Genomic DNA, 21,662 nt, shown 5'->3' with positions numbered 1-21,662 from the left:
CTTTGTTTTTATTATAATTTTACTTTGTATATCCTTGCTTTGAGGAAAGCAAACTCATTAATTATGATTATACTGTTTTATCATATTATTGACAGTCTGCTTTCACCCATATGTGAAAGTACTTTTTATCGCCTTTAATTAATGTAAGCTATGCTCCCAAGATGCCACAGTCACTGGCATTGTCACAAATATTCTCAAAGCTATTTCAATGTTGGGATAAGCATTCTTAATCCATACTTTAAAATATCCGAATGAGAAGCCTTGGCAATGCTTCTCATCAGCTCTTTCACCTGGAACTTGAAAACAGCTATTTTGTTAACTAGTTCTGCTGTATCAGTATATCCAATATATTTGGCACCAAAAGTAGCTGCAAATTTTTCGGGATAAGATAAAGACAATTTATGAGGAACAAATAAAATTTTTAAAATTAATTTCATGCTAATAACAAACTGAGTGAGGTGGCAGAATGGTTAACATGCTGACTCACATTCAGGGGAATGGCTGTTCAAACTTCCTCATACCCATCCTGATTTAGGTTTTCTGTGATTTCCCAAATTTTTCCAGTCAAATGCTGGAGATGGTTCATTTGAAATAGCATGGGTGATTTCCTTCCCCATGCTTTAAACAGTCTGAGCTTGTACTTCACCTCTATTGATGCCGATATCAATGGAACGTTCAACTGTCATCTTCATTCCTCCCTAAAACTAATCCACAACAAGATATTGACATGGTTTCTGTCAGTTTTGTTATAAAGCTTATACAACCTGTAATTTATTTATTAAAATGATACACTTAATTTGTTGTGTGCAATATATTAATATAATTCATGTAAGTAATATTTTATAATAATGCTTCATTTTTATTAAACCTAATTAAAAAATTATAACATATGGTTAATCTGTGACGACAAAATCCAAGAAAAGTATTTTTCTGGTCAGTGGAAGGAGAGGGGGAGGCCACAACTTTGCCAGTTCTGTTAAGGATGCTGGATCAACTCGGTACAGCTATGGTTACGATATTCATTTTCTCTCTTGTCCATGTGCTAGCCACATTGTTCCACCTGTAGTATACATAATAAAAACTTCAGTACCAATAAACATGGTACAGGGCAAATAAGAAAATTCCATACCGTGTCAATAAGGACATCAGCTTTGAACTTCCATTTGCAATAGTCTTCCACATAAGGTATTTCATCATTCTCATATTTTAGCAACATCCTAAGGTCCTTCTTATGACTTCACTACTTCTATTCAGCAGCAGAATTTTTAGAACATGTGAAATACAAGACTTCAAACAAGAAAGTGCAAAATCTCCTACGCACAATCTGAATTTTTTTCAGATGAGTAAATAAATACTGAACAACAATTAAATTAAGCACTAACTTAGAAAGCAATCTGGTAATTCACTGGGCCATGTTCCACGGCATGTTCACAGCATCGAACTAACTCACTGCAGATAGTGAAATCGTATACAGGGTTCTTCACAATTCCTGTTACAAACTTCTAGTGGTTGTAGAGGTGACTAATTAGATACAGTTTTGATAAGAACCCGTGTCCAGAAACGTATCATTTGGGTGCAGAATAACTTGGATGTTCAGATCACTTAAATCTCTCACAATGATCACTGACCAATACGCTCAACAGGAGCTGCTTCAAGTGGTGAGCATTCTGGTCATTGCGCAAGGTGTATCTGTGATGTGTGCTTTCATGCACACACTCCACAAACTCCCCATGCACACACGCAATGCACCACAGTCTACCCATCTAATTGTTCTAGCAGTAGTGAACACCATAACATCCTGGGGATAATCCGAGAAGAGGGGTCGAAATGTCGATCATCTTAGTAGAAATATGACGCGGCCTCATAACCCAGCAGATTTTAACTTCAGTGACAATGGCCACGAAAGCCTGCAGAATTACATAAGTATCCAATATGCTTTGAAACAGCATTTATTCATGGGACATAAGACGTATTATAAAACTCTCAAAATATAGGCTTCAGCTGTAAATTAAATATCCAGTACGGTGGCTTCTAACTTCTGATTCTGATATAGCAAGTGATCTTGCATCTCATTTACCATGTTAATCCCAATAAAGCAAAAATCTCACTTGTCTAATTCAGTCTTTCACATCTCAGAATGCTCTGGAATGTGAAATTCCATGTTGTGACATCACAAAACTCCCCCAGCTCCAAGTTCACTAACATTATCATGTCCTATGTGATGACAGCTGCTCAGTTGCCCGAGACTGCAGTTGTGTGTGAGAGTTGCGTTATGCCTATCTGCGACTCAGCACCTCTGCTACATGGTGAGTAGCAACTTGCCTTATAATACTGTTCCTCTATAACTAGTCTTATGTGATAGTCCCATCTTATATTGCTCCAGACATATACTTATAGATATTTTATGGTTGACATTGATCTCAAGAATCTAATGCCAACAATGGATACACACATAACAAGTCACACCTTTAAAGAAATCACCAGCAGCAGCTTTAATACTGCTATTGTATCTTTGACATCACAGGCTAACTACTAAGTATAAGAGCTCACTGCCAACTTGAAATCAGGTGGTTTTCAGGCAAACTGTGCACTACGAGTGATGGGGCATTACTCCTTACCATTTTCAGAGCTTGTAATTGTCATATAGTTCAGTTGTAGTAAGGTGTTGTGAATTGAAGGGTTTTGCAAAATAAACTACTTTATTCCATCTGCCTCCAATATCACCTTAAGCTGCTGGTGTCAGCCTGTAAGATTTCTTCAACAAAAGTTGTTTATGCATCTACAAGAAAGATAACATCAAAACCATGATCAGTTAAGAGCAAACAATATGGTATGGTCCTATGTAGAAGCAGGGAGAGATTATTACGTCACATTGACTGGGACGAGTTGTCAATCAGCTTTAGTTTGCTTAAACCAGAGGAAATTTTTTAGATTGTTTTCTTCTACATGTCCCCTGTGCTATTAGTGGCAGCATTTCTCATCAATGCAAAATCTGCTATTTATATAAAAGGTAAGTCGGTTTGGTTGGTCTCATTCATGTGATGCTGCTTCTCATTCATTTTCCTATAGTTTAAAAACACGTATCACATCATATATTTTCGAAAAGGGATGATGGGAATAGTGTATGATGATCAACAAATTTCTCATTGTTGCAAATTGTGGCTAGCTTGCACACACACACTACATACATCATGAATATGACTGATATGGTATGTGCTCCCACAACCAACCTCATTCCTTCGTGGTGAAAACAATCTTACATCTTCAAGTCACTTACTTAAACTCAGCCACAAATGATGCAGTCATAATGCAACATAGTGTGTAAAAGGTTCCCATAAAATTGCAGCAGAGGAAGGCAGTGTGTATCCTGTGACTAGTTACAGACACTTAAATGTACAGATCCTTAAGATGTGAAAGTCAACTATGGCCAAACAATTTTATTTTCTTTAAATGCAAAGCGCAGGATTTCAAGGATGTGAGAAAAGTAACAGCTTTCGGTCCTGGCCAAAAGCACACCTGTGTCAACTTAAATGGTTTCCTGATGTAATACTTGTTTGTGTCTTTCGGAGTTTCAGCACGATGCTATTGCTAATTCTGTACATTTTGGGTGAAACATTGTGTACCTTTATTAACATACAGAAGAGCTATAGAAAATTATAAACAGTACATAAATGGCAACCATGGGTAAAAAATCACTGATGATTCAGCCCCTCTATACACTGTGAGGTGTAACTGATGTTCTGTAACTTTCAAAGCCATGTTGTCAGAACATTTCAGGTGACCTGTTATACGTCGTCAGAAAATATCAGGTAACCTATTATCAGCCACTGTGGAACTGATTAAATTTAGTCTGCACACTCATGAGGGACTAAATTTCTTTTTTAACATTAGTTTGTATTGACTTTGCTCAAAAGTGGTTATATAGGTAGTCTCAAATTTATCAACTGGGACAGCGTACACAACCATTGTCATGTCCCCACCGACAGAAATCTAGTAATCTTAATCAGAACAACTACATTGTCATACTATACATACAACTCTCTCAATACCAATCCACTACTTTCTGCAGGTATTTTTGAGACCTTCTCATACAACCAGGGGCAAGGTGTAGGAGTAACTTACTTGGTTTAATAAACATACAAAAACAGATTTGTTTCTCAAACAGATATACCTAACCTACTGAAGATTCACTGACTGGTTTGTTAGAACACATTGTCTTACATGTGGAGAGATCCATTATTCTGCCAGGTTGATTAAAATGTCTTGACTCATGTTATCTACTAACCTATACAGCAACCTCTGTGTATATGAAGTACTGCAAAAAGGATATCAATTTTTTTTTACAGTCTTTATTATTTTCAAACACCAATATTCAGAATTAATGTATTAATTTGAAATCACCATTTGCTGTTTTACTTTAAAATAAGATATGTATAATTAATAAAGTATAAATAATACATTTATGAACTCTGTGAGTGAATCCAGTCAGAATGATGGAAGACATGAGTTGTGTGTAACTCAATAATGATGGCAAATACTGAGAAACTGTGTGTGAACAGATTCGGCTGTTATGAAATGCAGCCTCAGTCTCTGCTCACATTACTTCCATGCAGCATTAAGAACAAGAAAGTAATGTTATCTACCATTATACAGAACAAATGCCAGAAGAAATTTTTCTTGTAGTATGAGAAATATTACAGATACAAAAATACCACATTCAAGAAATAATTGCACAAACTGCAATTAATGAACCATGACTCTACAAAAGAAATGAACTAGTAAAAATTAAACATCTCTAATTTCTTATTAGGTATGCAATAGCAGAACTGACATTTAATGCAAAATTAAAGTCACTGTTTAAAAATATATACAGTAATAGATCATCCCCTCCATTCATACATGTTCATGAGACTGTATTAAGGCACAGCTAGTATAATCACTTGAAGAGGCCACACACTGTCTTTGAAGTTTGCTGTGTGAGACTCACTATAATGGAGCAGATAATAATGTCTTAGTCTCTGAACACTGGTTTCAGCTGCTACACAAACACAAATGATGTCACACCAATCACAATCTTTGTTTAAAAGTCACAGCAAAAACACTTCCTTGCAAAATTACACACCTTCAGCCTCACACATGAGAAACGTAAATAAAGAAATAATGGTAACACAGTTGTTTACTTGTACTTTTACACATGGAAAACATTTGAGTGATGTGAATTCTTGTGAAACAACACAATTCAGCTGCTGATGTAAATGATACCAAAGCAGCCAAATGAAGCTTTATATAGTCACTACCTCCATATATTTTTTAAATGTCCCAAGCTTAATTTTTTCTCTTTATGTAGGAGCATGGGAAATCGTTATTTCAGCATCAGCAATACCAAACACATTTACTTGTCAGATCTCCATATTTTTTTCCCTGCTGCAAAAGACTATAATAGCTTTGGTTGAACACACTGAGGCTTGCCTCACACTCATTACACACAATAAACATTTTACAGACACAATAATCAGTAATACTTATTTTGAATCCATTTTAGATCTTAGTCTAGCATGAACTTTCATGAATTCTGGCTCACTACCGGAACAACTGTCTGCATCATCATCTTTCTCCATCTGAAAGAAAAATAAAATAAAATGTTACATTATTATTATAATTAACAATATTTTCTTGTATGAAGGTATGATGGATGAATTAAGTCTGGTACCAACATTGGTCTTATCAACACAGTAGTGTTATTTAGTTTCCTCAACCTTTGCCATAGACAAGGAATTTGCTATTGTTCCACTTTTCATAGAATAAGAACAAAGCCAGTGAGGTCTTGGCTGATAGAGTGCCACGAGAATTTAATGAGATTAAGATCCATGGACCTTACTGCCTATTTCATTCAGATAATGTGCTCCTCCAAATCTCACCCACTAGATGATCTGCTTGAAGGGGCATTACCATCTTCGAAATCTTCATTAATTCTTTTCAGACAGATTTCCTTCTAATCAAAGAGCACGGAGCACCACTGTCTACGGAAATCAATGTCCATCTGAAAAATATGAAGTCTACACATTTACTGCACCTAAAGGATTTAAAGGTCAAATGTCTTATGACATTTACTATATTGAGATCATCAATGATAAAATCCACTTCAGTTGTAAAAATTATTTATTTCTAAAAAGGAATGTACAACCCGGTTTTAAGACGTGCCCCAGCTTCAGGTGCATATTAAAATGTGAATCCACTAAGGATACATAACTATGGTTAGTCTATTTTAACCTCAGTTATGCATCCATTGTGGACTCGCATTTCAATATTTGCCTGAAGATGGGACATGTCCTGGAACCAGATCATGCTTTCTTATTTAGAAATAAATAGTTATTACAACTGTATCAGATTTTCACATTGATGGTGAATAACTGTTGTGGATGTCTAGTCAAGAGAAACATGTATATTTACATACATCAGCAAAAGTTCGTTTGGAGCAGAATAAACACATCTTCTCCACTTCTAGAAGGGTCCTATGTTGTCCCAGGTTGACTATGGACGCTCAGTTTATGGGTCAGCTGGAGGAACATTACTGAAAATCATGAGTGTTGTTCATCATGAGAAAATTAGGATAGTTGCCACAGCATCTTTCTGGTTCTAAAAACATCAAATATTTCTGACTCCTTAGTCAAAATAAGTTTATTATGATTGTCCCATTTGTCCACAGTCAGCGCAACTGACTATCATGGGTGGGGGGGGGGGGAGACCTGGGTTTGATTCTCGGTACTGCTAGGTATATTTAGTTGGTGAGGGGACTGGAATGGGGTGCACTCAGCCTTGTGGTTCCAACTGAGGAGCAACTTGACTGAGCATTAGTGGCATCAGGTCTGCTAACCCAACAGTGGTCAGGAGTGGTGTGTTGACACCATGTCCCTCCATACCGTATCTTGATGATTCCATTAGCCAAGTAGGTCAACAGTTGGTCAGGCCTGGCTGGCCCATCTGTGGCCAGAACGATGGTGCTTGCTTGCTCGTGATCATTCAATTTAACTTACAAACATACACTATAGTATATTAGAATTACTGCCAAGGATATTCTTGCATAAATTGGTGGCTGCTAATTGCCTGGTGGCAGTAAAAAATAAAAATGCACCATATGTTATTTCTGTTTGTTTGTTTTGTAAAAATCTTGCAAATGATTTGTCTAGGGCAAATAGTTCTAAGCAAGTTAACACAACTTTTAACAGAGGGGTTAGAGAATTTTTGAGAAAATTATGACTCCTCTCAATTTTCACTATTTTAGCAGCAAAATGTAATTACCATTAGCAATCGTTTCTGTCGTTCTTCAATGAGCCTCTGTAGATCAGACAGGGAGCTGGCCTTCTGCTGCTCCAGTTCTCGTCTCGCTTGCTGCTCACGGTGGCGGCCAAATGCTCGCTGCAGTTCTGACTTTTGATTCAAGACATTTTTCCCACTGGAACATACATTACATCTAACACTATGTGTTTACTTTGTAACCTACACATTTACTGAAACAGAAAAATATTACCAGTGAAACTAATATATACAGGGTGGTCAATCTGAAGTTTTGGATGAGATTATCTCGAAAACTATACATCGGATAAAAACAGTGGGTGGGGGGCAACTTTTAAATCTTACATGGAAACCCCCAGTTTTATTGCAGATTTGGATTCTCCATAAAAAAGTAATCGAGTTTTGTCTGAAATATTTTACTAAACCATTGATAGATGGCGCTGAAATAAAAAAAAAAAAAAAATTAAAATTGGGGAAGCACTCCAATTTATTTAGAATGATCTGAGAAGGCTGCATAAAATCGATACAAAATGTGCTCCAATTCTTTCATTACGCCAAATTAAGCTTTTTTTTTTTACAATATGTGTCCTACCCACCAGTTTTTGGTGGAGGGAGGTGGAATGGTATAAAAATCTCGTTAGGGAACTCTTCACAATTTCATTACTCACCAAACTGTGGTGCTACCATGGCCAAACTGCGAACTACGGCTCAGTATAGAGGTCAGTGCAATGCGATCAGACGTCACGTCACTTCACTTTCAGACCATGAAACGTAAACATCAACAGATGAAACTAAATTATTCTTTAGTGAAACACGGCTCACTATCCTCCTACAGATATTGTTGATATGATATTAATTTTAGGTGAATGCCATAACAATGACACTGCAGCCACGCAATTGTACATGGATTGTTTCCCAAACAGACAACGTCCAAGTGAAAACATTATTTGAAATTGCACTCAACGAGCTCGAAATGGATGCACGCAGTGTGCACCTCGTCATCGCGAATACAATGAAAATGACGCCTATACCCTTATTGTTCTCACCTGTGTTCAACTGGATCCCGAAATGAGTAGTCGTGCAATTCAAAGACAAACTGGAATACCAAAATCAACTGTTTTGAGGATTTTGAAGGCACACAAATATCATGCGTATCATATCACACTGACACAGGCATTAATGCTGAAAGATATGCAAATACGTGTGCATTTCTGCCAATGAGCCTTGGAAGCGATAAGAGGTGACTATTTTTTTAGATACGTTATATTCACCGATGAAGCCACATTCAGAAACAATGGCAAATTAAATCGTCATGATTATCATTATTGGTCCCCTGTCAATCCACACTGGCACAGACCTGTTGACAATCAACACAAATGGTCGTTAATGGTCTGGTGTGGAATTTTTATTGGTTACTTGATAGTACCATATTTTTTTGACTGAAATGTTACTGGGGAAGCTTATTTACAACTTCTCCGTGATGATTTGTTGGAGCTAATGGAAGATGTTGATTTAGAAACTAGGCACCGAATGTGATTCCAACAGGACAGAACAGATCCCCATTATGTTAAAAATGTGCGGAATGTTTTAAATTTATGGTGCCCTGGTTGGTGGATTGGACGTGGCAGACCAATTCAGTGGCCTCCACGTTCACCAGGCCTAACATCTGATTTTGTCTTGTGGGGTTATTTAAAAAATATTTTTTTATGACAGACAGCCCACAACCCGAAACGATATGGAGCAACACATTCGAAGTGCATGTGTAGCCATACCACGGGATGTGCTGCTCGAAACTGTGGACAACTTTCACAGATGATTGACTTTATGCGTTGAAGCAAATGGGGATACTTTTGAACAATTTCTTCGTGGCTAATTTCATTAATTAAGCACCTCAAATTGTGAGAGGAAAGGGGACTCTCACTAATGAAGCACCCCATGGGAACATCATTCTACTACGTCCATATCGTCGTTCCTGGGTAAACGCTAGAAGTAGGATACAGTACATCTTGTACAAAAACAGCTTAATTTGGTGTAATGAAAGAATATTGTATCGATTTGATGTGTCCTTCTCGGATTATTCTAAATAAATCTGAGTTCTTCCCAAATTTTGATTTTTCCCAATTTCAGTGCCATCTGTCAATGGTTTAAAAAATGTTTCAGACAAATCTTGATTACTTTCTTATGGAGAATCCGAATCTGCAATAAAAAATAGGGGTTTCCATTTAAGATTCAAAAGTTGTCCCCCGCCCCACCCAAGGGGACGGGGGCTGGAGGTCACATGTATTATCATTTGATGTTCCTCTTTGAGCTTACAAACTTGTCTTGCCCACTATTTTTACCCGATGTATAGTTTTCAAGATAATTTAATCCGAAAGTTCAGATGGACCACCCTGTATATTAACGTTAAGCGAGACATCAAACGGTTTTCTTCAGATACATATTCATGCCAAATAATTTGAAATTCTTGTGCATAAAAGAGTTTGGCATTCTTCCAGTGAGAAGGGAAGAAAAAGGAAACAACAATAATTATGACTGTCAGCATATTTTCTTTAACTCATTTTCCAAGACCAGGTATAAACACAATTTCTGGTCTACATACTAATTTCTAAGCCTTTTGTGCCTTAACTTCTATTTCAGTTTTAATTACAAAATCCTGAAATAAAACTTTTATTTGTGTTAAGCACTCAAACATGACTGCACTACTTCCTTTATTTACTGTTTTATTATTACATTGTTATATTCATTCTACAATATGTTTCATATTAAAGTCTCAGGAAGTTTTCTTATAATCACCCCACTTTTTCCATTTCCTGATCTTTACTGGCTATCATATTGCACTGTGATCCAGTTTCAGAAAAAACATTTTCCACATAAAATATATCTAATTGCATACCAGTTATAATTTACAAAAATAAAATGATTATTTCTATTTTTCATTAAAAGGCTCAGTTACTTCTATGACAAGAACTGGATGATGTTTTCAATACATGGTGTGTTAATACAAACACAAGTGAGAGTTTTAGCAGAGTGTACAAACAAAGATTTCACATTAATCTCTTTCACAAATTGTCAATAACATTCCACAACGCATTAAACAGAACACCAAATTCAAAACTTACAGTATACTAGCAGAGACAACCAAATTAATTTAAATAAGCAACATCACATAAAATGATTTCAGAAAGGCATATAGCAAACATATAATTGTTGCAATTAGGGCTGTGGCTACATTATGTAAGATGCAGAATCCTGCAGTAAAAACTGTCAGAATGCTTGCAGTAATTTACTGGCCCACTACTGTGGGAACAAATTTGTGGAAAAGCAGTGGGCTTCTGAGCAATGATATTGTGTCCCACATAGTGGACAGCGAAGGCTTCCTTCTAGGTCACCATCATCTAAGAGTATTCAGATACACAAACGTTTATGGTCTTCCCCCTGGAGGAAAAACTGCCCCCACATTGAAATCTGCTGAGAACACAAATAAACTCAGAACTTTTTCTCAAGATACACAAATATTCCTGCTCTTATATAATTTACAGTAGTTACAATTACTCCCTCTGGGAAAGACTTAACTCCGAACAGGTTTAATGTCTCTCCACAGGACTGCCAATACACAATTTTATCTGCACAAGTTTTTTCTGGGTTTAGCTCTGTAATTCAGTTGGCCAAATGCCAGATTAGTGAACACAACCAATAATGGGAGGTGTCTTAATGCAGTTAAAAGTCACTAAGGCTCAGGGAAAACTAACAACCCCCTCAAGCTTATACAAATTCGCAAGCAAATTAACTATATTATTGGCGAAAATTTACTACAGATATCTTGAGCAGAGAGACATCAGTGCTATGGCTATTGGAAACCAGACTGATTTGGTGTTTGTAAAATTTCAAAAAGTGTTTTACTCAGTCCCACAATGACACCGTCTAAAGGAAATACACTTCTTATGGAATATCTAACCAGGTTTTCAACTAGATCGAAGACTTCTTTACAAGCAGGATGCAGCACATAGGACAATATTAGTTCCACCTTCACACTTTTTGCAGATTATGCAGTCATCTACAAGGAAACCCTGTTTGGTAATAACAATCCAAGTTTGTTACTGAAATTAAATGAAGTCTTATACACAACAATACACTGCCTAAAAAAACGCGAAGCACCCAGAAGACATGGTCAGATGTCAATGCAACATTATAAACACACAAACACCATCAGCAGTTATGGAAATGATTTAGAGTTGCAATTCTCTGTGACAGATAAACGGCCACCAGAGTGAATAAGAGTTGATTACGTTTCGTGTTGTCAGCAAGTCTGATAGGGTACGTAAAGGCACGAACAGTGTCCGAATGTGAGCGATCACTGTAAAGAACACTGATGTGCCATGTACTCATGTGAGACTGCACCTAACAGAGTTTGAAAGGGACCTCAGTGTGGGTCTCCACTAGGTCGGCTTGCCCAATCATACAATATCCTTATTTGTAAGGCATTCGGATGTGAAAGTGACCCGGTGTTGAACTGCATGTGAACATGAGGACAGGTTCTGGTAAACCATGTCTGACCACCACAAGGTAAGGTCGTCGTACTGTGCAACAAGCACATTGTAACCTCTTTGCATCTGTGCCTGCCACCTGAAAACAAGTAATGGACACTGTGCAACATTTTGTGTCATCATGCACCGTTGGCCACAGACTATAAGCAGCCAGACTAGGTGATTACCACCTCATGCACTGGCTGCCATTAACACAACACAAACAGCCGCATCTGGAATGGTGCTTCACGGCACAACATACATCACAGACATCCTGCATCCTCATACTGTCAAATTTTAGCAAATTTGAGTCAACTTTGTAACATCACATGTGCTCTTAATTCTATTACCATTTTTGTAACAGAATTAACATTCAGAATAAAAATTATAACTTTAGCTGAAATAATTTTCTGTGTTGTCATAGTCAATGCGTCAATTAGTTTGGAAGAATTGTCCTGCCACTTATTTTCACTGAAGTCCATGATGAAAATGTTTATCTTTCAAAAGTATTTTCTATATCGACTGAACTTTCTTCATAGGTTGCAACAGTCATTTCATCCCCAGTAAAGAAATATAATTACTACTAGCAGGAGAATCAAAGCATGCAATCATCTGTCCAAGGTTGTTAAAGAGAGACGAAAATCAATGCACTTAAAAATGCAGTTAAAAATTTCTATTAAACATTACATACTACACAGTAAAAGGTTGTCTACCTAACAAAAAGAGAATATTGGTGAAAAGTATTCAGAGAATAATGGAACACCTCAAAATCTACAATATATTCTCACAATACATGTCATGTTACTATTAAATCTTATGATCAGGATCTGTGCCAAATAATACACTACTGGCCATTAAAATTGCTACACCATGAAGATGATTTGCTACAGACGCGAAATTTAACTGACAGGAAGAAGATGCTGTGATATGCAAATGATTAGCTTTTCAGAGCATTCACACAAGGTTGGCGGCAGTGGTGACACCTACAATGTGCTGACATGATGAAAGTTTACAACCGATTTCTCATACACAAACAGCAGTTGACCGGCGCTGCCTGGTGAAATGTTGTTGTGATGCCTCGTGTAAGGAGGAGAAATGCGTACCATCACGTTTCTGACTTTGATAAAGGTCGGATTGTAGCCGATCGCAATTGCGGTTTATCGTATCGTGACATTGCTGCTTGCGTTGGTCAAGATCTTGTGACTGTTAGCAGAATATGGAACCGGTGGGTTCAGGGGGGGTAATACGGAACACCATGTTGGATCCCAATGGCCTCGTATCACAAGCAGTCGAGATGGCAGGCATCTTATCCGAATGGCTGTAGCGGATCGTGCAGCCACGTCTCGATCCCTGAGTCAACAGATGGGGACGTTTGCAGCAGCATGGACTATCAGCTTCGAGACCGTTGCTGCGGTTACCCTTGACACTGCATCACAGACAGGAGTGCCTGGGTGCACGAATAGCAAAACGTCATTTTTTCGGATGAATCCAGGTTCTGTTTACAGCGTCATGATGGCCGCATCCCTGTTTGGCGACATCGCGGTGAACGCACATTGGAAGCGTGTATTCATCATCACCACACTGGCGTAACACCCAGCGTGATGGTATGGGGTGCCATAGGTTACACGTCTCTGTCACCTCTTGTTCGCATTGACGGCACTTTGAACAGTGGACGTTACATTTCAGATGTGTTACGACCCGTGGCTCTACCCTTCATTCGATCCCTGCGAAACCCTACATTTCAGCAGGATAATGCACGACCCCATGTTGCAGGTCCTGTTCGGGCCATTCTGGATACAGAAAATATTCGACTGCTGCCCTGGCCAGCACATTCTCCAGATCTCTCACCAATTGAAAACGTCTGGTCAATGGTGGCCGAGCAACTGGCTTTTCACAATACGCCAGTCACTACTCTTGATGAACTGTGGTATCATGTTAAAGCTGCATGGGGAGCTGTACATGTACACGCCATCCAAGCTCTGTTTGACTCGAAGCCCAGGCGTATCAAGGCCGTTAGTTCGGCCAGACGTGGTTGTTCTGGGTACTGATTTTTCAGGATCTATGCACCCAAATTGCGTGAAAATGTAATCACATGTCAGTTCTAGTATAATATATTTGCCCAATGAATACCCGTTTATCATCTGCATTTCTTCTTGGTGTAGCGATTTTAATGGCCAGTAGTGTAATAATCTCTCTTCTTCTTCTTCTTCTTGATGAGCTCACCCTCACCACCACTAGGTAGAGATTCCAACACAGTTTTTCATATTGATTTGCCTACATGTATGAATTTATTACATTGTAATTATGTTTTTATTGTGTTTCACTGGCATGTCTAGAATCATCATAAGATGATCCATAAGCAAATAAATAATCAATTAACTAATACATCAATTACACAGTGAAGGCAATAAAGCTAATGTGTAACCCTTACATTACTGAGAATCACTCACGTCTTTTGGTTGAAGAGTAATTCACGGTGAAGACTACGCCTGTCTGCAGATTCCATACAGGGGTTTTGAAGTTTCCGAGGTAAAATAAGCCCATCATGATCAACTGGCGGCAACGGTGGTGCAGGGGGGGCTGTACCACCTCCACCCCCAGTAGTGTGGCGAGTATTGCGAGTCTCCACTTCTGCTTCTGGGATCATAGCCAAACCAGCAACACCTGTTTCAAAGAAACAGGTTATACACTCATGTGATCTGGGATATCAATACTTACTGCTCCTAGACTACCAAATGTTATTACAGGTTGGTACGTCAACACAGACAAAACACACATGCACACACAGATGAGTACTGAATCACATTTAATGACACACAATGAAAGAACAGAAAATTCACATGAATTTGATCAGTTTGCTAGATAAATATGGGTATGCTACAACTTAAGAAAAGCATGCTCTGTCACTATAAAAACTATCCATATTAGTTGAGAAACGACTAAAGCACCTAAAAACATTTAGAATTTGTTTTAAATTTGTTTCACCCACATCTAAAACATTTGTTTTGCTCAGATGCAAATATAATGAGGACCTCTTACAGAAATGTAACACAAATTGAATTAAATGATGATGTACTGAAACTGAAATGTCAAACATAGCAGCAAATGGTGTATTTTACATGCAACAGTTGGATCAGTGCAACAGTTTTGCATTCTTGATGCCATATACAATTATCAACACAATAAATCAAAAAGGCAGTCGTTTACGTATGTACACACAACCTGGGGAGAATGTAGTGTCTGGGACTGTTTGGAATAAAGCTGCTCAGCATTACTACACCGCAAACACGGTCTTACTTTCAAACAATAAGAAGGTGATTTCTATGCATATGGGCGCAAGATGTCATCCCATTAAGTGCATGACTATGTAGAGAGTGTAGACCAAAAGACATTAAATTGTGTAATATTTTAGATGGGAGAGGGGCCAAATGGAAAAAAAAAGATCATACCATATACCGAAAATGAGGCCTTTAGAAATAGAGCATTAGTTCAAATGGCTCTGAGCACTATGGGACTCAACTGCTGTGGTCATAAGTCCCCTAGAACTTAGAACTACTTAAACCTAACTAACCTAAGGACAGCACACAACACCCAGCCATCACGAGGCAGAGAAAATCCCTGACCCCACCGGGAATCGAACCCGGGAACCCGGGCGTGGGAAGCGAGAACGTTACCGCACGACCACGGGATGCGGGCGAGCATTAGTTCAGCTGCAAATCTGACAGGGTGTGAGTATGTCAGAGAGAGCATGCTGACATTTTTCTGAAGTCATTCAGGCAAACAGAAAACCAAAAACAGTATAGCTGGACACAATTTTGAATCCAATCCCTCCCACAACAACTGAATGGCATCTCACTTGATGCACCAAATCAGTCTTCTGTTTTCTGACATGCCACACTTTAATATTATGTAAGACAAATGACGTTTGTATACAGAGAGAATTACCCCAGAAACCAAACTGTGCTTCACTAAGGGGACTATATTTATCCTAGTAATTCATCAGTCTGTCCTTCAAAATCTATTCCATTAGTTTGAGAATGACATTTTTAATGTGTGTTGTTGCAGACCATCTATATACAAACAACTTACCAGACAAGAAAACGTCTCAAAACATTTCACAGGGCTGCAAAAAATTGGACACATACAACAAACTACAACATTTTTCGTTGTTGGTTAATACAGATGAAACACAATGATGTGTCAATTTCATTAACACACCACGCGATCTACTAGTATGTTGCAGAATGAAAAAAGTTATGAAGTACAGACAGTACTGGACCTCTGATTCCATAAAAGTCTGTAGAGTAATGGGGATTATTATCATAATACTAAAAAAGTGGTAGAATATTTACACTCTTTACTGACAGGTGGTTTTCCAGTTGAGTTTGTAATTCGCGTAGTTGTGAGATACAGTTCAAAATTACATGTATGTTGACCCTCAGTCAAGAAAACAACAATTAGATTAAGGGAGAGATTCTTGTTTTAATGTATTACACATGATGATGAATAGCTTCTTTCAACAGGGTAAATGACACTGAATAACCTCTGCCCATGTGACTTCATTAATCCTCCTCATATTAAATAGTGAAAAGGTGCGAGGTCTAAGGTCCTCGAGGCCACGCATGAAGAAAAGAGCATAGAGGAGATAAAGCTCTCTTAAAAGTGCTGCATAACCCTCACCTGAGGAAGTTTAAATGTAGCACTTTGGATTTCCTCAAAGTGGAAACGACTATCAATGGTGTAGTAGACACGCACCACCCTGTCAACGATTGCTGTTTCTTAAATAGTTCTCCTATCGCTGAGACGCGACAGTTGTATGGATTTAGATTTTTACTGGGTGAAAAGTTTTCATCTGTGCATAGAATTCTTAACAGTCACTCGGAATTATTTTCTATTTTAGAAACAAGTCGTAAATTCTTGACCTCTTACAATATAGACTTGTTTCAGCTCCAGTAACAGCGGGATTTTATTAGTTGCTCTCTCAAAGACACTGTCACCAGGCAGTTCCGTACAAAATGCCAGCTTGCCCTGATATTTCGCGCGCACTGCATTCTCCTAGGGTGACTTGTTTGTTTGCCGTGTGTTCGATGTATCGTAGTTGTTTCCAGTCTTCCGATGTGGAGCAGTGGTTAGCACACTGGACTTAACATTCGGGAGAACATCGTTTCAAATCCGCGTCCGGCCATCCAGATTTAGGTTTCCCGCGATTTCCTTAAATCACTGGATAAAATTGCCGGGATTGTACCTTTGGAACGGCACGGTCGATTTCCTGTCCCCATACTCTAAATATTCCGAGCGTGTGCTCCGTCTCTGAGGACCTCCATGTCGACGGTACGTGGAATCCTAATTTACCTTATTTCGTTCTTCCTCCTTTCCAATACTGTTACCCCACATTGGACGATAAGAGTGCGAATTTGCACTTTTAGCTTCGGAATTTTTGTAATACTACATACTGTAATAGCATTCTTTCTTCCCTCAGTCTAACAGAACTTTAATACTTTTTATAGAGAAATTTCACCACAGATTGTGAAGCCTGAATCATCCTTGTTCGTACAGCTAGGCACAATGTGAAGCCTGTCTGTTTAAACAACAATAACGAACGAAGACACCGCGACTGTTGCAATTCTACCTGCCTTGAAGAATTTAACTACCCTGACAATTTTAAAAAGCTCCTGTCTTCTGTCAAATGCTACTGTTTTCATCTTATTTAACGTTGCTGACTGATTGATTATTCGAACAAGATACGTAGTAGCCAAAGGATCAAATATTTAATATTTACCCAGTGTGAACTTACTTAATGTGTCCATTTTTTGTTATCTAAATAAGATTACATCAAAGTGACATGTTATGCTGTTGCGTGGGCTTTCGCAATAACGTACTATGGCTTACATAGCTGAAAGCCTTGACAAGCTTTTGGAATTTCATTCACTAATGACCGACACTTCTATTGCCACTCCGATATGTAGTAATAGTTGTAGTAGTAAATGGGAGAAGGTAAAGTAGACTGGGAAATTTAATATTTACAGAGAGACAATCTACAATTTTCGTTCCATAAAAAAAAGATCTTTCACTTGAATAAATTTTGTTCCCAAAGCTACAAAATACAGTAATCAACTTGTTTCTCATCTTTGCTATGTAAGAAATTTACGGGGACTGCGTAAGTTTAAAAAGTTCGTGCCTGGCATGGTCTTAATCTTGAAAAGTTTGGGTGCGTCTGTGTCTCTTACATTACTACGTTACTCCTTCCACATTTAGCAACGAAATAAATTCCATTTTCTAGTGGTTTCTTCTAACAGACTTACTTTATATTTTCTCAATAGGAAAGTGGGTAAAATATACAAACAAAAGTGCCCACACACAGCCACTTGGTCAGCACATGCGTGGGAAGAATAAGAATCTGTCACTCCGCTGTAACTAGAAGGAAAAAAGGAAGGAAGGAAGAGTAGAGTTTAACATTCCGTCGACATCGAGGTCATTAGTGACAGAGGGCAAGCTTGGAATGAGGCGGGAAGAATCAACCGTGCTCTTTCAAAGGAACCATCCAGTTATATGCCTTAAGCGATTAAGAGAGATCATGGAAAACCCAAGTTTGGATGGTCGGACGGGGATTTGAACAGTCGTCCCCACGAATACAAGTCAATTGTCTTACTACTGCGTCACCTTTCTCGGTATCCCATGTAGATGCTATTGTTGCGAAAGCATCTGAAGTCGCATTTTCTGAGATTAGTGGTTAAGTTGAAACCAGTTTTGTGCGCGTAGGCATATAAGTGCAGTTTTAATAGTAGATTCGTGTTTCGTCTTAAGTATCGTAGATGCACGTCATTAAACTACAGCTTAACTAAAAGTCAAAGAGCGTTCGTCTGGAATGATTTTGGTGCACCAGAAAAAAACAGAAGCAAGATGGTACAACCGAAATTATGATCCAACTCTTTATCATTAGTGCAGCGTTTTATCGGTGCAACTTTTCGTTCGTTTGCCGTCGTTGAAGCAGCACAGCGAAATAACGCAAAATGAAATTACAGAGCATCAACCCAATGATCTTCAATGAGTCATGTAAATTAATGACTTTATAAAGTTCAGGTCACTGAGAATCCTGTACCCATCTTGTGAATCCTAGTACAGAATGTTGATTCTAGTTCATTGTACGCGCTCCATTTCCGAGAACGCAACATGCAACCGTGAAATTTTCGTTAGGATGTTCTCAAAGGAACTGCACTCGATTCGTGTCGTTCGGGTCTTTTATTTGGCTGTAGTTATGTTCAAACTATTTTCTCTCTTCTTTTCAGCGTTTATGTAAACATTCAACACAAAGACTGAGATACGGTGAGGGGCGTTGAGGAAACTGCCCAAGAGTTACTATAACGTCCGCAACGATTTCGTTGTCTGCAGGATTCAGACCTACGACGGAAAAGAACGAAAAATGTACACACATCGTGCATCAAACTTTAACAGAAATGGCGACATGCACTAGATATACAACTTTTACAGAAAATTACTGATAAGAAAGACGTAGGCGTTGCTATACACACGGAAAAAATAAAGTAAAGGGTCATCCTCACTTCAGGGATTCAGCACACTGCAGTCTTTTCTTTTACGTTTTCTTTCGAAACCGATTCCGCTTTTGCTTCCAAGTAATGTAATTACACACGGTCACATCATTACCTGATCGGATATATGCGCACGGCTCCTGTTGACTTCTACCCAATCTGTCACTTTGGTCCTCAAAAACATTCATTTTTTGCAGAATACTCGGCGCCGGACGGGGCAACATGGTGTTCAGCCACGAACTGCACACCGGAGACTGATCGCTAGCAAATTCTGCCAACATGTTGTCGCCGTGCGTCACAACAGTTTGAAGACTTACAAAGGCTGTTGGGCAGGTCGGGTCACAAGAGATTTCCCCAATCCATTTACAAGCAGGAAAAAGAGTCGCCCACAATGGCACATCGATTCTACCGCGTTTACACGAGCAAACGGCACATACACGTACGTCCTGCCTCAGAGCCTCATTTCCATTCGTTTACTGTCCACACTAAGCTCGACAGAGAATCTAACAAGTTACTTGCGATCCGGTAGGGTGGTTACCCCACACATCCGCAATCGTTAAAATATTGTATTACTTGAAAGAGTATTTCCCTTGTGATTTTCTGTCTCCAGACCGACAAATGTCATTATGGTCAATATTTTCGGGGACAAGGCTTAAGATATACTTGCATCATACACACATTTACTTTATCATATATGCTTGTTTGCTGAAAGCTTTCGAACACTGAACTTCTGTGACAACTAACTGCACAAAGAATATGGACGAACACAAAAATGTGACTGCAATACACGGAAGTCTTAACTATGCTAGCACGACACTACGATTCCCAAGAGTCGATGTTTTCAATGACTTTCGCTTTTTAAGCAGGAGAATGAAAAGGTTGGAAGACGTCAGCAGCTTGAAAAATGATATGAAAACACTCGCAGCGGCTCTTTTTGTAACAGTCAACAGTGTAACAATGTCAGTAACTTCTTAGCATCACGTTGCATCAAGATGCGGCAAAGAAAGTCCCAATCGTGCAGAGAGACAAGGCAGTTTGAGAACCGATTTTAGAGATTAACAACAGACACACACAAGTTCAATACATGTCAGCATTGGAGAGAACCCAAGACGATATAAACTGTGCGCCCAGAAGTCTACACAAGTTCACTGCATTTCGTACCAAACACGCCATCCACATAGCTAATAGACTATAGGATGCATCTGTTTTACTATTACAGTCATTAATACTAGGGGAAGCATACTAAATTATGAAACACTGAAGGTGGATTTTTTTTCCCTTGAGGCATGGTGTCAAGTTGCTGCAGTGTTTTTGGCACGAAAAGGAGGCTCAAACGCATTGCAAAGTTGTTAGATAGGGTTCAGATTGGGACTTTCAGCAGACCATGCCAACAAGAACACCCGATTTTCTTCGAATCGGGATACGATGGGCTCATTTGTGGGCAGGGCCGTTATCAGTTGTAAAGAGAAGGTCTGAATCCGATCTGTTGCTTGCTGTTGTCTATCCTCGTACATACCTGCGTTTATTTTTCTACCGAGGAAAACTTTTAGTCCTGCCACAGACCATGACTTCACCGAATCCCACTATCTCCACAACGAGCTCAGTTACGTATCATTCGCCAGGCATTGACCAGCTCCATTCACATCCACCGAGTGCCGCATAACATCACGTAGCGGGCGGGATTCACCACTTCGCAGCATCAGTTTCCAAGTACACCCTGGACCAATGATTGCATTGTCTGCACAATTCTAAGATCAAAGTTTAAACGACTAAACTGCAACACTGTCTTATCTGGTGTGTAATGCTCAATGGGAACGCAACCTATGATAGACTGTATGCCATTGGCCAGTTTAGGTGTCAAGTAGAATATCCATCTGCCATCTGCTCAATCGTTCACACGCTTGTTGCTCGTGAATTATGGTGGAGTGTGTGTTCGGTCCTGCGATCGGTCGCTTCCGGGCGGCACCACGACTACGGAAACCATGCCCTTTAGGTTTAGGTGGATCGTTTATTGTCATCACAGACCTGAGCTGCAACGTGAATCTTCTGTGAGAGCTGACAAGGGTGTCTGACGACTGCTTAGCACAGTAGGGTTACGCTTTTAATCTCGGCTGTTCGTGTTCCCTAATTTCTTAGGCCTATCCAGTTAGCATTTGGTGGTCTTGTGGTTAGCGCAGCTGACTCTCGGTCACGGGGACCCTTGTTTGATTTCCGGTCGGATCGGAGACTTTCTACGCGCGCGCGTGTGTGTATGTGGGGGGGGGGGGGTGTCATTTACAGACGGCACGTGGCAGCACTA

The 21,662-nt window shown here is 39.1% G+C and overlaps 1 protein-coding gene across 1 annotated transcript; it reads right to left on the bottom strand.

Moving 5' to 3' along the window:
* Nucleotides 1-4,377: 4,377 nt before the first annotated feature.
* On the bottom strand, nucleotides 4,378-19,622 carry LOC126248898 (protein FAM107B). The gene is made up of 4 exons (XM_049950368.1): nucleotides 19,479-19,622; nucleotides 14,267-14,480; nucleotides 7,300-7,453; nucleotides 4,378-5,618 (listed from the first exon to the last, which is right to left on the bottom strand). Exons 1-4 carry the CDS (start codon nucleotides 19,585-19,587, stop codon nucleotides 5,523-5,525), a joined length of 573 nt encoding a protein of 190 aa, XP_049806325.1. The 5' UTR covers nucleotides 19,588-19,622; the 3' UTR covers nucleotides 4,378-5,522.
* Between the last annotated feature and the right edge of the window lie 2,040 nt (nucleotides 19,623-21,662).

Source organism: Schistocerca nitens, chromosome 3 (assembly GCF_023898315.1).
Source record: "Schistocerca nitens isolate TAMUIC-IGC-003100 chromosome 3, iqSchNite1.1, whole genome shotgun sequence".
In the NCBI taxonomy this organism is placed as follows: domain Eukaryota; kingdom Metazoa; phylum Arthropoda; class Insecta; order Orthoptera; family Acrididae; genus Schistocerca; species Schistocerca nitens.
The sequence above is the reverse complement of the archived record's forward strand: the minus strand, read 5'-3'. Positions and strand labels throughout refer to the sequence as shown.

What these genes read in the sequence shown, in the direction of transcription:
- LOC126248898 (XM_049950368.1), bottom strand. Translation starts at nt 19,587, where the DNA reads ATGTTGCCCCGTCCGGCGCCGAGTATTCTGCAAAAAATGAATGTTTTT. An exon ending in GTGCGCATATATCCGATCAG is followed by an intron (nt 14,481 to 19,478) that starts GTAATGATGTGA and finishes TCTTTGAAACAG; the next exon opens with GTGTTGCTGGTTTGGCTATG. An exon ending in TTACTCTTCAACCAAAAGAC is followed by an intron (nt 7,454 to 14,266) that starts GTGAGTGATTCT and finishes TGTATGTTCCAG; the next exon opens with TGGGAAAAATGTCTTGAATC.